This window comes from Drosophila yakuba, chromosome 2L (genome assembly GCF_016746365.2).
Source record: "Drosophila yakuba strain Tai18E2 chromosome 2L, Prin_Dyak_Tai18E2_2.1, whole genome shotgun sequence".
In the NCBI taxonomy this organism is placed as follows: Eukaryota; Metazoa; Arthropoda; class Insecta; order Diptera; family Drosophilidae; genus Drosophila; species Drosophila yakuba.
The window spans coordinates 986499-1003267 of record NC_052527.2 but is presented as its reverse complement, the minus strand read 5'-3'; the positions used below and the strand labels follow the sequence as shown (position 1 = coordinate 1003267).

Here is a 16769-nt window from a genome sequence, read left to right as displayed (position 1 = left end):
CCCCTGCAACAAAGTGGCTCCGGCAACATGACACTCTTTTGGATGAGGATGCCTCGTCCTTAGTCCTTCGTCCTTGGTCCTCCCCACAGGAGTGACGGGTTGACGGTTTGACGGTTTGACTGGGTGACGGACAAAGTGACTCTCGACTGTCTGATACATTCATTTATTCGCTCTTGGGCACGTCCTGCGCCTGCCAGCGGGCAACAAGCCGCCACTCGACTTGCCAACCCAAAACCAATTGCTGGGGCCCACCACTGAAGAGCACTCGCTCCTCATCTCCCGGATGTCAAAAGTCATCACCTTTATCGGTCGCCAACATCCCGACGAGGCCCTTTGGAGGAATCCGGCAATCCGGACAGCTTGCCAAGCCGGCTATTTAGACGTGGCATTAGCTGTGGCAATATTATGACTGCAGCAAGGACCAGCAGCAGCAGCAGGAGCAGCAGGAGAAGGAGCAGGAGCACTCGGGTATATTGTAATTCATAATCCTGCGATTTGCTTGCCAGAAGACACAGCGCCTTACTTCCCGTTGTGGTTGCCCACGGCTTAAGTGGCGCCTTTGCCGTCTCCGTCTCCATCTCCATCTCCAGCTCCGTCTGGGTCTTCGACTTGGGTCGAAAATTCTGACATTGATTGTGTTTGTGCTTGGGCTCATTTGAGGCGAGGAGCACCAGAGTGGAGATGGGGGTATCTAAGCCGTTGAGCACTGAAAATATTTCCCTGGGCTGCTTAAATGTCCTGCCAGTGGAGCGGTTGTAAGTGCGCAAGGAATGTGCCACTGAGCTGGCTTAGGGGTTATGAGATGGGCAGCAGTCCAGTGGAATTAATGGGCTCGTCATCCAATCTCCCCAGTCAAATGCAATCGCAGTGCAAACTGCAATCGTTTCACTTCAATTTGTTGTTTTTATTATATGCTCCTTGCCATATCTTTATACAATCCATACATTTCTTTATCGGTATCTTTATTCGCTTAACTAAAATGTACATGTACACAACGGACAAAACAATCTGGAGAAGCCAAGTCATATCGTATATATATATATATATATATAGTCAATAATATGACCCACACCTCAACCCACATCGCTTGGTGCTTGGTGGGTGGGTGTGGGTGTCTCATATTTACAGTATTTTACACGGATATTTAAGCACATTACGAGTAGTTACCCAATCATCGTTCCCACGGATCCACCTTGCTCCTATAGCTGTACAGTAACTCGTTTCCTTAACAGTTAGATATTTTAATTATTGTTCTCTCTGTCGCTGATTCTCCGCTGATTCTCCGCTGATTCCATCTGTATCTGTAGCTCAATCTTTCCGCTCCATTTTGGTATCTCTGTATCTTGGTATCTCTATCTATTTTGTGACATTTTTGGTCGCTGCTTGGATATTTACACGGCTGCCAGCTGCTAATGATATACATATGTATCGAAGTCCTTTGTATAAATTCTGTAGAGTTATCTAACGCTTCTCCAGCCCCTCCCTTCCCTCTCCTCTTCAAACCCATTCCTATATAAAAATATCTCTGCTCTTTGGCCTATAAACTTATTCATTAGCTGGCTGACTACGGAGGCCACTACAGTTGCTAGACATTCGTGACACCCAGCTTGGCCAGGTTGCCCAGCGTGATGGCATCGCCGGGCTGGAGTCTCAGGGCCGCCTTGTAGCTAGCTGCCGCGTGATTGGTGCGTCCCAGCAGATGCAGTATGGCGCCCAGATTGGTGTGGGCATGGGCGTCGTCCGGTCGCAGAGCCACGGCCTGAAAGGAAGACGCACTCCGCTTAGGAAACAGTTCAATTGAAAGAGGCTATCTCGATCGGTGGACTCACCTTTCTGTACCACACCTCCGCCTCCACTTTCCTGTCCAGCAGCCGCATCGCAGTGGCAGCGGCCACCACCAGAGCGTAATCATTGGGCGCCAACTCCGCGGCTCGGCGATGGTAGATGGCGGACTCATGATGTCGCGACTGCAGCGAGAGGAATTCGGCTGAGAAAGAAATACCCCATATTAACGCATATATTCAAGAAGCATATAAGTTAGTACTTCAGGCTAAAGAGATGGGCTACTCACCATAATGATGATACACACTGGCCTGTTCGGGCGCCAGTTTCAGGGCTCGCTTGAACCACATCTCCGCCTCCGAGGCGCGGCTGCTCTGCAAGGAAGAGATAAAAAAGCAAATAAACCAATTATAAATGCCTCCCACTTCGCCACTAATAGATAGATCACCTACATTCCTGGCCAGCGTGATGCCGTAGGAGAGATGGGCGGCCACCTGGTTGGGCTGCAGCTCCAGGGCGGCACGATGGTGTCGCTCCGCCTCGTCCCACTGCTGCAGGCGACCGAGGACATCGCCGATCCGCTGGTAGAGCACCTCCCGCTGCTGCGGCAGTCCTGGCAGCGAGGACAGAGCCTCCCGGTAGATGGCCAGGGCACGTTGGAGCTTGCCCTGCTCCGCGTAGAGGGCGCCCAGCTGCAGGTAGGCCGAGCTGCGAGCCTGGTCATGAGCGGAGCGATCTCGCACAGAAGCGCCATCCAGGTTGGAGCCCGCCTGCAGGATTTCGATGGCCTGCTGCCGCTTGCCCAGCGCTATGAATGATATGCCCAGGTTGAGGTACGCCACTGCAAAGGGGGGAGCAGTATGTGAGTATGTGGCGCCAGTGGACAAAGACCATCTGATTGACTCACCCGCCAGATTTGGTCGAAACTTGATGGCGCGCTGAAAGCACTCGACAGCTGCGGTATAGACCTGCTGATTCTGGTGCAGGATGCCCCTGAAGCGAGAGTGAAAAGTGAAAGTGTTGACATTAATAGAGTGAACTTCTCCAGCTCTCGTGATCTAATTAGAGCGCCTAAATTGGAGGGAGCGGCCTCTTTAGGATTCCCCAGAGCCTGATAACTCGAGTGCCCGGGTGCCTGCAGAGACGCCACTCAGATGAGCAACTGCTGCTACACTGGGAACATTTTCTGGCCACTGAATAGATTAGACCGTAACATGACCAACATAATAAACTCCAATATAAGGCCATTACATGACCAAAAAGTGTCACAGAGGAGAAATAACTACTGTTTTTTGCAGCTAATGATATTTACTTACTGTCCATATCACTTTTGTGCTGATATGTGAAAAAAAAAATTTTCCATTTTTTTCATTTTTTGTAAGGGGTTACATCACGTTTTTTTGCGAAAAAAGGCAAATTTTGACATTTCAAAGTGTGAATGCCATTCGAAAGGAAATTTTACTACGAATGCAACGAGATATGACATTCTGAATTCGGATCAATATTACTCATGTAGTCGACAAAATTCGTACTATTTTTGACCGGAAAATTAACATTTTCATTTTTGACAAAAGTACGACATTCCTCACACTTCTTTTATCGCAGCATGGCAAAAACGTTTTCCACAAAAACGAAAATGACTGGATTTTAAAGCTGATAATCAGCACTAACTATCAGTTACAATTTTTGACTGAATTGTAAAAAAGAACCTATTCAATTTTTGAACTTTTGTGAAGAGTGTTGCATCATATCCTTTTTGTGAAAACTGAATATTGCAGTGCAAGTGTAAAAGCAAGCAGCTTTTGCTTTGGTGTACTTGGAATTATGTAATTAGTTGGTCGCTGCCAAGCTGTTGGCCTTTAAAGCGACGACTGCCTTGCAGTTTTCCGCAACCAATTTCAGCGCGGAGAGGCAAAGAAAGAGGTCCTTTTCAGGTTTCCAGCTTTCAGTCTTCAGTTTCCCCATTCGAATGCGAGCCAGAGCAAGTGCAGCAGCAGGAGCGAGTGCAGGACCAACAATAAAATCACGAATGTTTGACGTTGGGCAAAGTAAAAAATCAAATTACACAGCTCAGTGATTTGCTGGTATCGGTGTGCTGGTTTGGCTGCATGTCCTGAAGGACTAAAGGACTGAGGGACTGACGGAGTGAAGGACATGTGGGCGTGAGGAGGCACTCGGGACTTTGGGGAGATGGCAATCAGTCAAGCAAGCGACGGCGCCGCGAGCATTGCCATTGATGATTTGATCGCAGTAAATAATGTATGTATGTACAGGAATGTGTATCCGCAGGATTGCTTGAATAATGATGGAGTGGGGAAGTAGAGAAGTGGGGTAGTGGGAGTTGGGCTGCTGCGGTTGAGCCGGCAACAGCCAACATTGATTTTCGATTAGCGCTTCGTTCGCTTTGTAGGCAGCCTGTTGAAGGGTTTCCAAAGGACACGGGACACGGGACACAGGACACGGGGTACACATAACGGCAGCCTTAGCAGTTGTGACCTGGTTCTCTGAACCATTGAACCATTGACTTGAGCACCGTGGCATTAGCCCGGCAATGAGGCAATGGAGCTGAGAATCGGGGTTAGTACAAGCAAAATACAAGCAATAATCTGGCTTGCGACAAGCCGCCTGACGTTGACAGACAGGCGGTAAAAAGGAAAACCCGAAATGACGCACTGAATATTCAAAGCGCAACTCCGCGCTCACTTTTCTTTCGTTCGCTTCTTTTTTTCATGTGCCTGCTTTGTATTTCGTAGTTTGTATTTTGTATTTCCGCTTTTCCCCATTTCCACTACTGAGTCGCTGCTGGTTTTTCCTGCTGCTCCGCACCGTTTTATGTCGCATCGCGTCGCTGCTGTGAAATATGCGCAATGAGCAAAAATGCAATGCGAACAGACAACAGACAGCAGACAGTAGACAGCAGACAAAACACAGCCCCAGCGGAGTACTATACCAAACAGAAGGATCTGAACAGAGCCAGCACGCTTACAGACTTTGTCAGACGTTGACAGAGGGACGGAAAGTCGCAAAGGACCAAAGGACGAGAGGACGGAGGGACGGAGAGAGTGTGAAAGCTAAGGACTTTTGTCGAGCATCCTGCTTGGAACACGTGGAAAAAAATCATCAGAAGAGCCTAATCCTTCGGGGAAACCACTTGAGGTATCTCGAAGTACGTCCATGTTACGAAGTACTCATTTACGCACTTTTGCAACTCGTAAGATCGAGAATCTTCGGCATTTACTTTACCTATGTTTGACCTTTAAACAAATACTCGGCGGTTTCTCGCAGTGCATGCATCACGAAATGCGCATAGCTTCTGCAGCGGCACGCAAATGCCCTGAGCAGGATACAAATGGGAAAACGAGACGAAGGATGCAGTCGCATGGCGACTTGGAGGACTGGAGAACTGGAGAACTGAAGCACTGGAGGATTGCTGCGTGTCTCCTCGGGTAGCGCGAAAGGGAAAAAAAGGAAATGGGCTTCATTTGACAGCTTGTTCGGCATTGTATTGCCATCTCGGGGACGGAGTCTCATAACTGGAATGCTGCGCTGCATAAAATGGCCGCGCTAAATGCGCACCCAAGCGAAGGACATTCAGGGGGCGTAGGTGGGTGGGTGCCCGATGTGGGTGGGAAACGCACGGAGAGATAATGAAAATGGCTGCCATTTATCGCATCGCTTTTGCCTGTCACATGTGGGTAGGCAACATAATGAGGCCAGTTCCGGTTTACACGTTTGCAGAAAAACCTAACAGTCGCATGAGCATCGGGCTAGATTGCCAGTGTTACGTGACTTTAATGGAATGTTTCATTGCAACATATTTGAAATCAGCTTCAAAGCAAACTAGCATAACCTCTACCCCCAAAAAACCAACTAGAAAAAGTGCCCACAAACATTCACTAAGTGCTGAGAATTTCGGCAATCGGTTACTCACAGATTAAAGTGCACATCCGCCATGTTGGGCCTGAAGCGAATGGCCTCCTGCAGGACCTGTTTGGCCTCCTCGTATCGCCCTTGTGAGCTGAGTACGCTGCCCAGATTGCCCAGCGCTAGAAAGGCAAATCAAATTAGCTGCTCGCTCTGCTGGCAAGGATCGTCGAGGAGCACTTACCCTTTGGCGGATTGATGGCAATGGCGCTGCGGTAAAGGCTCTCCTCGTCCCGCCAATCGGCGTTCCTCCTCAGAGTGCGCAGGCTCATGGCGGCCAGCAGGACACTGAAGCTCAGGAGCAGGGTATTGCGAGTCCTTGGGCTGCAGGCCATCAGCTTGGCGACGCCGTAGCCCACCAGCAGGCAGAAGCCGACGCTGGGCAGGTACAGGAGTCGCTCGGCCACCACGAATCCCACGTAGAACAACAGGTTGCTGGCGGGCAGGAAGGGCAGTGCCAGGAAGGCAAGGGACATGATGAGCACGCAAGCGTTCCGATTCGCGGACGACATTCCCTCCAGCGCGTAGTCCTTGGAGGAGCTTTGGAAGCCGCTCCCCAAGCTGGAGCTGGAGCTGCTGCTGCTGCTGCTACTGGAACTCGAGCTGGAACTCGAGCTGGAGGAGCTGGAGCTAGAAGTGGAGCTGTTTGTGCTGTTGCTGCAGCTGCTGCTGCTGCGGGAGCCGCGAAAGGCGGAAGACACAAGGTGAGGGTTTTGGGCTGGAGCTGCAGGAACGGGGGTGCTGCCCTCGTAGACGTAGCCACTGCTGTTATTGTTGTTGCAATCGCGACATGGAAGCGCTTCCTGCTGCTGCTGTTGCTGATGATAGGCTGCCTCAAAGGCTTGGTACTTGGTGTTGTTGGCCATCCGCTTGCGCTTGGAGCGCGACTTGCGACTGGCCACCTTCTGGATGTGATACTGGGGGAACGTGGAGCCCACTCCACTGTGGCCCAGCTCCTTCGATCCGCTCAGCAGTTGTCTGCAGCTGCGCCACGCCACGCCCACCAGCACGGAGTAGAAACAGGCGGACTGCGCATTGCGGCGATCCCACAAGGAAGTGACTCTGGGCAGGGCATCCATGCCCCAGTCGAAGCTCAGCACGTTGGGCTGCAGCAGCAGGCGCAGATTGAAGACGGGCAGGTAGAGGAAGGTCAGCAATCTCGTCCAGGCGGAGGGTGTCCTCGCAATGGGGTTGTCCGCGCTGGAGAAGGCCGTCTGCGGTCCAGGGACGATCACCAGGCGGCAGTAGGCCATGCAGAAGAGAGCTCCCAGAACTATGCACACGGAGCGTAGGCGTTGCTATGGGAAAGTAATCATATAGGTAAAAAGAGGGACATTTGTTATGTACTTTCGATATAAGGTAGTTACACCAGCTGGGAAGACAATTTATCATGCATAGCATAGTAGGCTTACCTTGTCCACCTGTCCGCCGAGACCGCGCATCACGTCGAAGAGGGCGCAGAGCAGAAGCGCCGTAATGGCCGTCTCCTTGCAGAGGAGGCCGGCTGCGGCCAGGACCAAGGTGGCTCCCAGGGCCAGCCACTGGCGGGGATCCCCCGATTCGCGCCACCTCATGTGCCGCAGGTAGCTGAGGTACGTGAGCAGGTAGCACACGCAGGCGGCCACGTCCGCCCGACCCACCACGCCGGCCACCGCCTCCGTGTGAATCGGATGAGCGGCGAAGAGGGCGCCGGCGGCCAGGACTGCCCACACGGAGGCGAGGAGGGTGCGCGCCACCCGCACCACCAGAGCCGTGGCCACACAGTGGAGCAGATTGTTGACCAGATGGAAGCCCCATGGCGCAAAGCCGCCGCCAATGAGGTAGTTCAGCCGGAAGCTGAGCACGCACAGCGGTCGCCAGGAGCCGTGGGATCCGCTGTCCGTCAGCGGAGTGCCCCAGAAATCGTTGGAGAAGCTACGCTGCCACGGAGTTCCGCCCGAGACATCCGCATTGGCCAGGATGGCGCGTCTGCAGGGAGAGAAGAGGGATTGGGATTGCGGCTGTTAGTGGAGATATCAGAAGCATCGCACTACACTTGAGGTTTGAGCTGCAAGTCTTTAAGTCACAACTTACTTAACTATAGTTCACTTTAACAACTAATCAAGTAATAAAGGGCACCACACATCAATGGTGCAGTAATCATGTCTTAAATATAAATAAGAGTGGAAAAATGTAATGTTTACTCTTGAAAGCAGTTTTCAAGACATGCTGCTGGTATGAGCTGCCGAAGAATTCGCGTTTTTTTAAAGGAAAATCCGTGCTGTTTGCTTTATACTCTGTTTCCTGTGCCTGGGAATGCAGGCAGCCACCGTTCTGAGAACGACTTCCACTACATTGGCAACATCATCGACTGCCATCCTATTGGCTTTTCCCACACACAAGCACGCCAGGACTTGCATTTTGGTCTTTGGCGGTTGTCCTGCTCCGTACGAGCCCCTGCTCCCAGAGCTCCAGTTTCACCTCCGGCATTTCTACTCCGCCACCTGTGCACTCTCTGCACGCACGGCAGGCGGACTTTTGTAGGATTTTGCCCGGGTGTTCGTGACAACGAGGACGGCGGTGCCAGCAGCTCGTATATCATGGCAGAGGCCGATGGGGTGGCCACAGCACCCCTGTCCTCCTTTGCTCCCCTCTCCACCTCTCCACCTGTCCACCTGCCCACACCTGTGCCACCGCCAGTGGTTCACATAAACAAATGCCACTCTAATGCCGCACAAAGTCGGCGGCGCTGCCGGAGTGGGCTGAAATTCGATTTTAAGCACCACTGGAATTCCATTGCAGCATCAAGGCATGCCGCAAGCAACGCTCCTTTCCCTTCTTGACTCACTCTTCCTTTCCTCCTACATTTTTTGTAATGTAACGCAATTCAGGCTACGCTATCGCAACTTTAATAAATTTGCCTGGAAGCCTGAGCGTTTCTCCCCCGATTTCTCAGACATAATGACTCTTACCTGTCGTCGTAGACGAAGCCAGCGCCCAAGGTGTTCAGATACAGGACGAAGGCCAGGCTGCAGCAGAGGAGGCACGTGAAGTCCATGCTGCAAGAGAAGGAGAAGAGAGGGGGAGATGAATCGATTAGTTTTGCGCTTATCCACAAGCTATTACGGAAACTATCTTGAAATAAAGTGTGCCAGCAAAGTCGAGGTCTTATCGGTTAGATTACAAATTAAATTGATGCCAAGACAAGTCCATAACACAACACACTAACTTAGTTTTGGATCAATGGACAGAAAGCTCAATAGTTGGAGTTTTAGATCAGTAAAGATAGAATAATTTCCTTCGCTTTATATGAAAGATAGTAAGGTATCCTTTCAAGTGTACTCCTTATATAAGTAATAAGCTCGGCGACGGGCAAAAGTTGTGACATCCATCCGAGATCCTTTTGCAGTCCTGTTTTGCAACTCTGGACGGATCATATTTCCCATTACGGGGATTCGTGGAAGGCCTTTGTTGTTGCTGCCAGCGGCAGTAAGTAACTGCTGGCAGTAGCTTTTCACCCGCTTTTCCTCTGCTTTTCCTTCGCTTTCCGCTGGCTTTTCATTCCTTTCGGAATCGGGTGGCTACGTACAGGTAAATTGCATTCATGACTTCCTCCTTTTTGGCGCATTGTTGTCATTTCGGACTCCCTGACAGCAGTTGTTGTGCCGCCTTTGTTGTTGTTGCCCACTGCCCGTTGCCGTTGATGATGTTGCCACAGCCATTACACATAATGAGAGCCAGCAGTCTGTTGCTGTTGCATTTGCAACCCACCACCCACTCCACTTGCAGTCTGCCCCAGCTGCCGACTCTATGCACATTTGTTGCTGCGGTTGCCAACGTCAACACGCCGGCCGGACTCCCTTCCTCCCCCCAACTCCCCAAAGCCAAACCCCCGAGATACATCACCCCTTTTCCCCCACCCTCGAGCATCGTTGACACTAAGAGTCGCAGCAGTTGCAGACAATAAGGGCTATCAACAAGCCTCGGCGGCGATGTTTGTCCGTTTGTCCATTTGTCCGTTTGTCCGTTTGTCCGTAAGCCAGCATGTGCGTGTGCAGCAGGAGTCCTTGGCTTCAGCCCGGCATAATGGACCCATGAGATCCTGCAAACCGCATTCACATTACGCCATTCCCAATTCCTTTCATGTCCTGCTGCTGAGTGCGGTAGGTGTAGATGCTTTGGAGCACCTCGGAGTTAAGTATCTAGCAGTGTATATTCATTGAATATTGCTCCAAATCGATAATGCACGAATGAATGTTCAAGGCAAAGCTGTTTTCTAAAAGCACGCAACAATATATTTTGATTTGAGTAAGTAACCGCCTAATTGTCGAATTGATCTCAAAGCTGAGAAGATACATAAAGCCCGACCAGTTACAGACTGAACTAGCTCACCCAGTGAGACCAAATTGCGCCACATCAGCAGCCTCTTTGCCTTTTTCTCGACCCACTGAGCTTGGGTACATGCGAGCAATAAGCAGTTGGCTTAGGCCGCGCTAAGTCTTATGAAGGGATGGCTAAGTGGGCGGTATAGTTTTGTCGACGTTGACACACTGAGAGATTTGCGCTTATGCACGAGGTCCTGGTCCTGAGCGGCGTTGGGCCAAATTAGCAGCATTCAATATGCGAGTAAGCCGCAAACAGAAAATGGCAGCAGCAGCGGATGAGGGGACGCACATTTACTGTGGTCGCACCCGCTAAAATTGCTTTGCTAATGAGCCATAATGATGAGCTTGGCCCCTAGTTCTTTTCCGTTGTTGTTCTTTGTGGCCTTTCGTGTGTTTGCCTGATTGATTTGCCTGTAGTTTGCTTCCGAGCCATTGACTGGGGGCCATCATCTCATCTCGGGACTATCACTCTCGCAACTTGTCAACTCACTTGGCGAGCGACTCGCATACCAATTATCCACGATCCACAAATAATAGCCCACAAGTTCAAGGAAGAAGGTCCTTTGTTTCACTTTCCCGCCTTCCTTCCGCTCAATCTTGCTGTTCTCAGCGTTCCTTCCCTCGCTGGCACACATCACGGCTCATTTGGGCCATAAATCATGTTTTATTTTCGTAATTAGCCCGACCGCCGCATAAATAACGGGCTTTTCATTGTCTCAATTTTCATGGGCCCACCAACTCGCTTCGTTGTGTTTGCCTATTTAACAGTTTCAGGTTTATTGTTGATTAAATTTCCACTTTGTCTTATTCTTATTACTTGCCACCGCCGTCGCACTTTAAACTGTTTGCACACAAGTTCGAGTCCTGGCACTTGCCATTTTCCTTGCCTTTCCACTTGGCTCATGCCAGTTGGCACTTTTGTTTTTATTGCCCTGCCACCTGCCATCCTTTGCTGCTGACCTAGTAAATTGTGTCGTCTAATGGTTTTTCTTTTTCTTTTTTGGTTTTTTGCGTTCGCCGGCTGCCACTCCCCACACAACAGTCGGCGTTAGTGTGTTTTTTCATCGCTGCGTTTGTTTGTTGTGCCTTTGACAGTTTCCGCTTCCGTTCGGGCAGGTGTTTCCCTGCCACCGCCAAAGTTCCCACCTAATGTTCACCCACAGAAGCTCGCTTAACCCTTGGCTTTACCCCGGATGCAGCTGGAATTCGAACCGCCCCCTCAAATTTCGCATCGATCTTTATGAAGTGGCATGAGCACTGTAAAAATAGGGAGTGGTAACCCAAATACGATGCGCTTTTGCCGGCAAACCAGTTTGCTAGAGGGGAGTACACAACTCCCACCATTGGACTTCAATTAGATGAATGTAATTGCTTATAACTAATGCATGTACATATTAAATTCTTATCGATTTTTTATCTGTGTAGCTTGGCAGAAGGCATCACCAGGCCAGGGTCACTCTGCAGGCCACAATTAGCCGGCAGCAGCGACTTTGGGTATTAAAATTCTAAATTAATTGCCCGGCGAGTGGCGTTTGGATGGCCCAAATGCCAAAAACAGCAGTGGCAGTATGGAAATTAGAAACAGGCGTAGGTCCATGGACCCTGGAGACTAATAGACGTGAAATTTAAGCGCATTGAATTAATTTCCCTGCACACACACACCCCATACGAATAAAGTTATTTGGAGCTGGCAGCAAAAACTATAATTAATAGGCGTTTTTATTTCACTTTGCTTGATTATGCATAAAATTAATTATATGCCGACACCTGCGGCCGGCACCCCCTCACCCCCTTAAAGGGGTTAAAACCACCCCCAACACCCGCAGCAACTTGGGCATACTTTTTTCGCTTTTACTGCCCCGAAAGGTAATCGTTTGCCGCTTAAATTGCTGTCGAATAGGGCTGAAAAGGGCACACTACGGCTGAGTAGAGCTGCCAAAAGTGAAAGTTTATTATTATGCGGTATGCAGCGTTGGCCAGTTGCCCCACACACTGCACTTTGAATGGGCAGCTGTAGTTTTGGGGCTTCCCCTTGCCCTCCGCTGCCAATCTACTCCAGTTTGGTTCGTCCTGCCCAACCGGACATCAAAATAATGAACGGAAAGGCAGCCATTTTGGGAAAGTACCGTAAAAATGCCGAAAACGTTTTTAAAATGAAACGATTACACCATTGCGGCTTGCAAACGACCAAGTTATGATAATGTTTGGCCAACTAAACTCGTTTAGCTTGCCAAATACGACTGCCCCAACCCCAGAAACTCCCCCTATTTTCACAAAAAAAAAAAATCCCACCTATGTGTGAGTGCGGATGTGCAAGGTAAGCCTCACAGCAAGTGCGCAACACATGCAAACAACTCGAAATCCGAGTGCAGAGGATCGGAGTCAGTATTCCGGAGTCCCTAGTCCATTGGGCACATTGTGGATGCAGTCCGGCCCGACTTTCCGGTCAGTTTTCGCTTGGGAGCGGACTGCCCTTGCTGCTGCCAATATTTTTTGAGGTATTTAGAAGCCGAGCTGAGCTCTGTGGGTGTCTCTTGGAGCAGAGAGGCAGTATAAATGTTTATTGGCTTCAAATGCACTCGAAGAATGGATGCATCATGCATTCAGTTAACTAAAATTATGTAGTAATACAAGGTCAAGTACTCACTAAAGTGCAAGTTAAGTATGGGTCAATCGGATTCAACATTTTTTGAGTTTTCCAAGGAAAACGAAGACACCCCTATTTCTTTTAGTGTGAGAGTCAGATTGCAACCAAAGCCAGGGACAGACTCAGGCTTTTTGGCAGTTTTATGCTAATCGCAAAAAGGCAGTTCTTCCACTCCCAATCCTACACACACACACATGCATAACACATGCCCACACACACACTCGCCTTTGGGGGGCGTGGCTGTTTGAGGTAACTTTTCATATTTCGGCCCTGCAGTAAAGTTTTCGCTCGCTTTTGGGGGTTTTCCTCGAGTTTCGGTTTCGGTTTTATAACTCGTTGAACATTTGCCCAACGGTTCGTACAATTGCAGCTGCTTCCCGCATTTTCCCGTGAAAAGCTGTCTGAGCGGCTTTTGGCGAATTATGAAAGTGGCGCAGTTCCGCTTCGAGGCTTTGAACTGCGACGAGATTTGAATACGATCGCAAACTATTTCGGCAATTCGACAATAGGTGATATAGGTACTAGTCTAGTGTATGCCATGTAACCAGAAGTGGTGTCTTTATTGAGCATGATTAGTTTTCCCCATCGTGAGATAATGTATTTAAATTAATGGTGTACGCCCTGAACTCAAAGCCATAGCGACAGACAGCTCCTTCAGCCGCGCATAAATAATAATTAGGTAATAATTGGCATCTGTCAATTAACAGAGCTCGATACGCTCTCGAGTTTCGCCGGCCACTTTCCCCACTTTCTCCCACTTTCCCCCACTGCCCGCTCAACACTTCACAGCCATAATTTAATTTAAATGCCCAAAACTGTGAATCGTTTAATTATGTATTCGCTGGCACAAACACACACACACTCGCACACACACACACACAAAACACTTAACAGGGCTTTTGGGGAGGAAGGATGCTGCGGATTTAGTATGCCAAAATGTTTTGGCGCCCGAAAAACAACGCCAAAACCCAAAAAGCGGAATCCAAAGAGTCTCGATAATCGCAGTGTTGGGGAAACGGAAAATTGGGCGGCGGGAAAATGCGGCGGAAAATGAGAAGCTGCGGCCTATTTACGAATAGCATGATAGTGTGCGTAAGTGAGCGTGTGTGTATTTGAGCTGCGTTAATTGAATGCGCAACTGTCGTGCCACTCCCCCCACCGCCTTACCCCTTCCCCTTCTCATTCCCCTAGCTCCCCCATCATCTGCGTAAGCCTGTTGAACAATTATAACTGGGATGTCCAAATGCCAAGTGCCTTGAAATTGAGTCCGACGACCAACGTGGCGTATGCGTGTTGCTCTATATGCTAATTAAAATGACATGTGTCTATGTGTGTGTGTGTCTGTCTGTTTGTCTGCCTGTTTGTGTATCTTTGTGAGTGCGAGTGTGTGTGTGTGTGTGTGCGACTGTGCGCTTTGTGCTGTTTGCATTACATAATTATAATTACGCATACGCCATGTTGGCGCACATTTGATTTGACCGTTTTGCTCCACTTGACAAAATTTCGGCATGGCAGCGTTTCAAAACACATTATAAGTATGTACTTTACAATAAACAAAGTTTACATGCTATGTTTCTCGCAATTTGCAATCAAATTTACTCCCAATTTATAGATATTTGGTATTATTAATCATGCCTAATCATTTTTCTCCGTGTACAAGTGCAGCATTTGTCCATTTGCTCCTACTGTGTGTGGTAAATATTTGCGATACTGTTGCACTTGCACCGCCAGTTTCCGACGAGGCGCCCCGTTTTTTGTGGCATTTTAATAGTGGGCATCGAATATTTAACGTTTTGACGCGTATCTCAAACAACCCGGAGGAAACTCGCCGAACTGGTTGCCAAACTGTGCAAATCGAAATATTAACTGGCAGTGGGAAGATACAAATAAATTAAACACGCACTTTAACCAACCATGTTGGCGCCCATCAGGTGTCCCTATGATTTTCGAGCGGGTATGGGAGCAGGAAAGGAATCCAATTGCTAACCGCAAACATAATTAAAAACTTTGCACGACCACAGTCAATGGCAAACGCGATTGGGTACCGATTTTCGGACATTACACAAGTCACGTGGATCTGTGGGTGGAGTTGCAAGCGTTGCAGGAGTTGCAGGAGTGGCAGGAGTTGCAGGAGTTGCAGGGGTTGCAGTTGCAATAAAATTGAGCGGAAATGCTACCAAACTGCAATTTTCCCTCCGCTGCCTCGCATCGCAGCGTACGTGGGCATAAATCCAATTAAATCACAAGTTACGCAATGTGATAAGTCACGTTGTTTATTGTTTCAGCGCACACGGCGCAGTTGTGGGAAGGGGGGGAGGGGAGGGGAATCCTCGCACACCGCAATTTATGCACAACCGACAGGCAAACACTGCGCAACAAACAAACAACCCACGCTCCGACAACAAATAAAATAAAATAAAAGGAACCTGGCGAAAAAACCAAAAAAACGTAAAAAAAACAAACAGCATCCACACGCTAAAATGAAGCCCCATAAAATAGTGCACACTAAACGCAGTCTGCGGATTTGGCCATCGTATATCAGCCGCGAACACGCAGAAACCGCAGTGGATGCAATACCCGTAGTTCTCATAAATGGATAATCCCCGGGAATAAATGATCCCGGGCTTAACTAATGCAGTCCGCTTAACTTTACAGCTTAGAGGCGCCACTTGGCCTCAATTAAGGTAACCAAGTAACTGTATCGCTTTCTATAATTTAATCATTAAACTGGGAAATCTTCCAGGAACTTAGTTCGATTTGGTTGAATTTAAGCAGAAATCTGTCTTGCCACTGCTCGCAAAGGGACAAATGGAGAAACGGACAAACGGAGAAACGGACAAATGGAGAAACGGACAACCCGGTTTTCAGGTTGACCAACTTTCATTCCCAATCCCCGAGCCTGCCTGCGGTTCTGTCTCCCACTCATTATTTACTTTTGGCCAACTCTCCTTTAAGTTCGAGGAGCGGGCAGAAAAAAGGCTCAAACCCGCTTGAAATATGAGCTGAAAAGTGGGAGCTGGCAAACAATTTTTGAAGTGCGTTTGCCGCACATTCAAGTTTGTGTGGCTTTCAGCGCTGCTGTGCAAACTTGATTATTTCTGTAGTTCCAAAAAGGTAAGCTGGTCCCAAGTTTATTGAAGCATCAATTTTTTGCCGGCCAAATTATTTATTAAGTTCCCCAAAAGGGCCAGACACCGACTCGCAAGACTCGCCGCAGATTCGCATGAAAAGGGTTTTTCGCCAGCAAACTTTTAATGTCCTGCAAGAAAGTGGAAATGAGGAAGGCACGGAAAATCAGCTTTAAGGCAGCCCCACATCAAAGTCGCGATTCCTTTTATGGTTTTTTAATGCCGCAGCATTATTAGGTGCCTTCTATGTACCGCCATTCGCCATTCGCCATCGCCAGCGGCATAAAACCCCAACGAGCGGCGCGTCGGAGCGTTAAAATTTGTCACGCGCTCCGCGGCACATGGGGCGTATGTGTAATTTTTTCGCACTGCGCCCGAGGCGAATTTGCGCATCGATCGATGTGTGTGTGTGTGGCAGTGTGCGGCAGCTGGCAAATGTATATCGCAAACATTTCTATCAATCATTCAAAGCGATTGATTCGCAATGCAAACGGAGCGCTCTTCTGACCTCAGTGCACTTGCAAAAATGCTTTTTTGTTTGGTTTGAACAACATTTGAAGAATCCAACTTGCAAGTTAGTTATAAATTCATATATAAATTTAATAAATATGTCAATGCATTTATTTAACTTAGTATACAAATCAGAAAGCAAGCAGTATAGAGAATGAAGATGTATAGAACCTGCAGCTGCCGGATTCCATTGCCAAAATAATGCACATTGCAATATCGCTACAACTCACACTCTGAAATTGACAAGCGACAGATTTTGTGCCATTGTGCAAAAATGCTTGTCATCTGCGGGCTAAACCAGAGATGCAGGTGCAGAATCAGATTCAGATACAGATACAAATGCAGATACAGATTCAGATTCAGATTCAGATACGGATTCAGATACAGAAACAGATGCACATGCAAATACAGATA

The 16769-nt window shown here is 48.8% G+C and overlaps 1 protein-coding gene across 4 annotated transcripts in view; it reads right to left on the bottom strand.

The window, feature by feature from the left end:
* Positions 1-883: 883 nt before the first annotated feature.
* The window catches only part of LOC6526372 (protein O-mannosyl-transferase TMTC2), a 36005-nt gene continuing 20119 nt past the window's right edge, over positions 884-16769 (bottom strand). Inside the window, exons 3-11 of one of the 4 annotated variants that reach the window (XM_002087455.3) lie at positions 8658-8744; positions 7119-7674; positions 5891-7004; positions 5714-5828; positions 2690-2775; positions 2235-2623; positions 2072-2156; positions 1830-1987; positions 884-1759 (exon numbers count right to left, since the gene is read on the bottom strand). In XM_002087455.3, coding sequence (XP_002087491.1) covers positions 1586-1759; positions 1830-1987; positions 2072-2156; positions 2235-2623; positions 2690-2775; positions 5714-5828; positions 5891-7004; positions 7119-7674; positions 8658-8744 — 2764 coding nt within the window. In that variant the 3' untranslated portion in view covers positions 884-1585. Of the gene's footprint in view, positions 1760-1829; positions 1988-2071; positions 2157-2230; positions 2624-2689; positions 2776-5713; positions 5829-5890; positions 7005-7118; positions 7675-8657; positions 8745-16769 lie in introns of those variants that run through there. The other 3 variants (XR_005560043.1, XR_005560044.1, XM_039370455.1) reach the window with 3 other exon arrangements.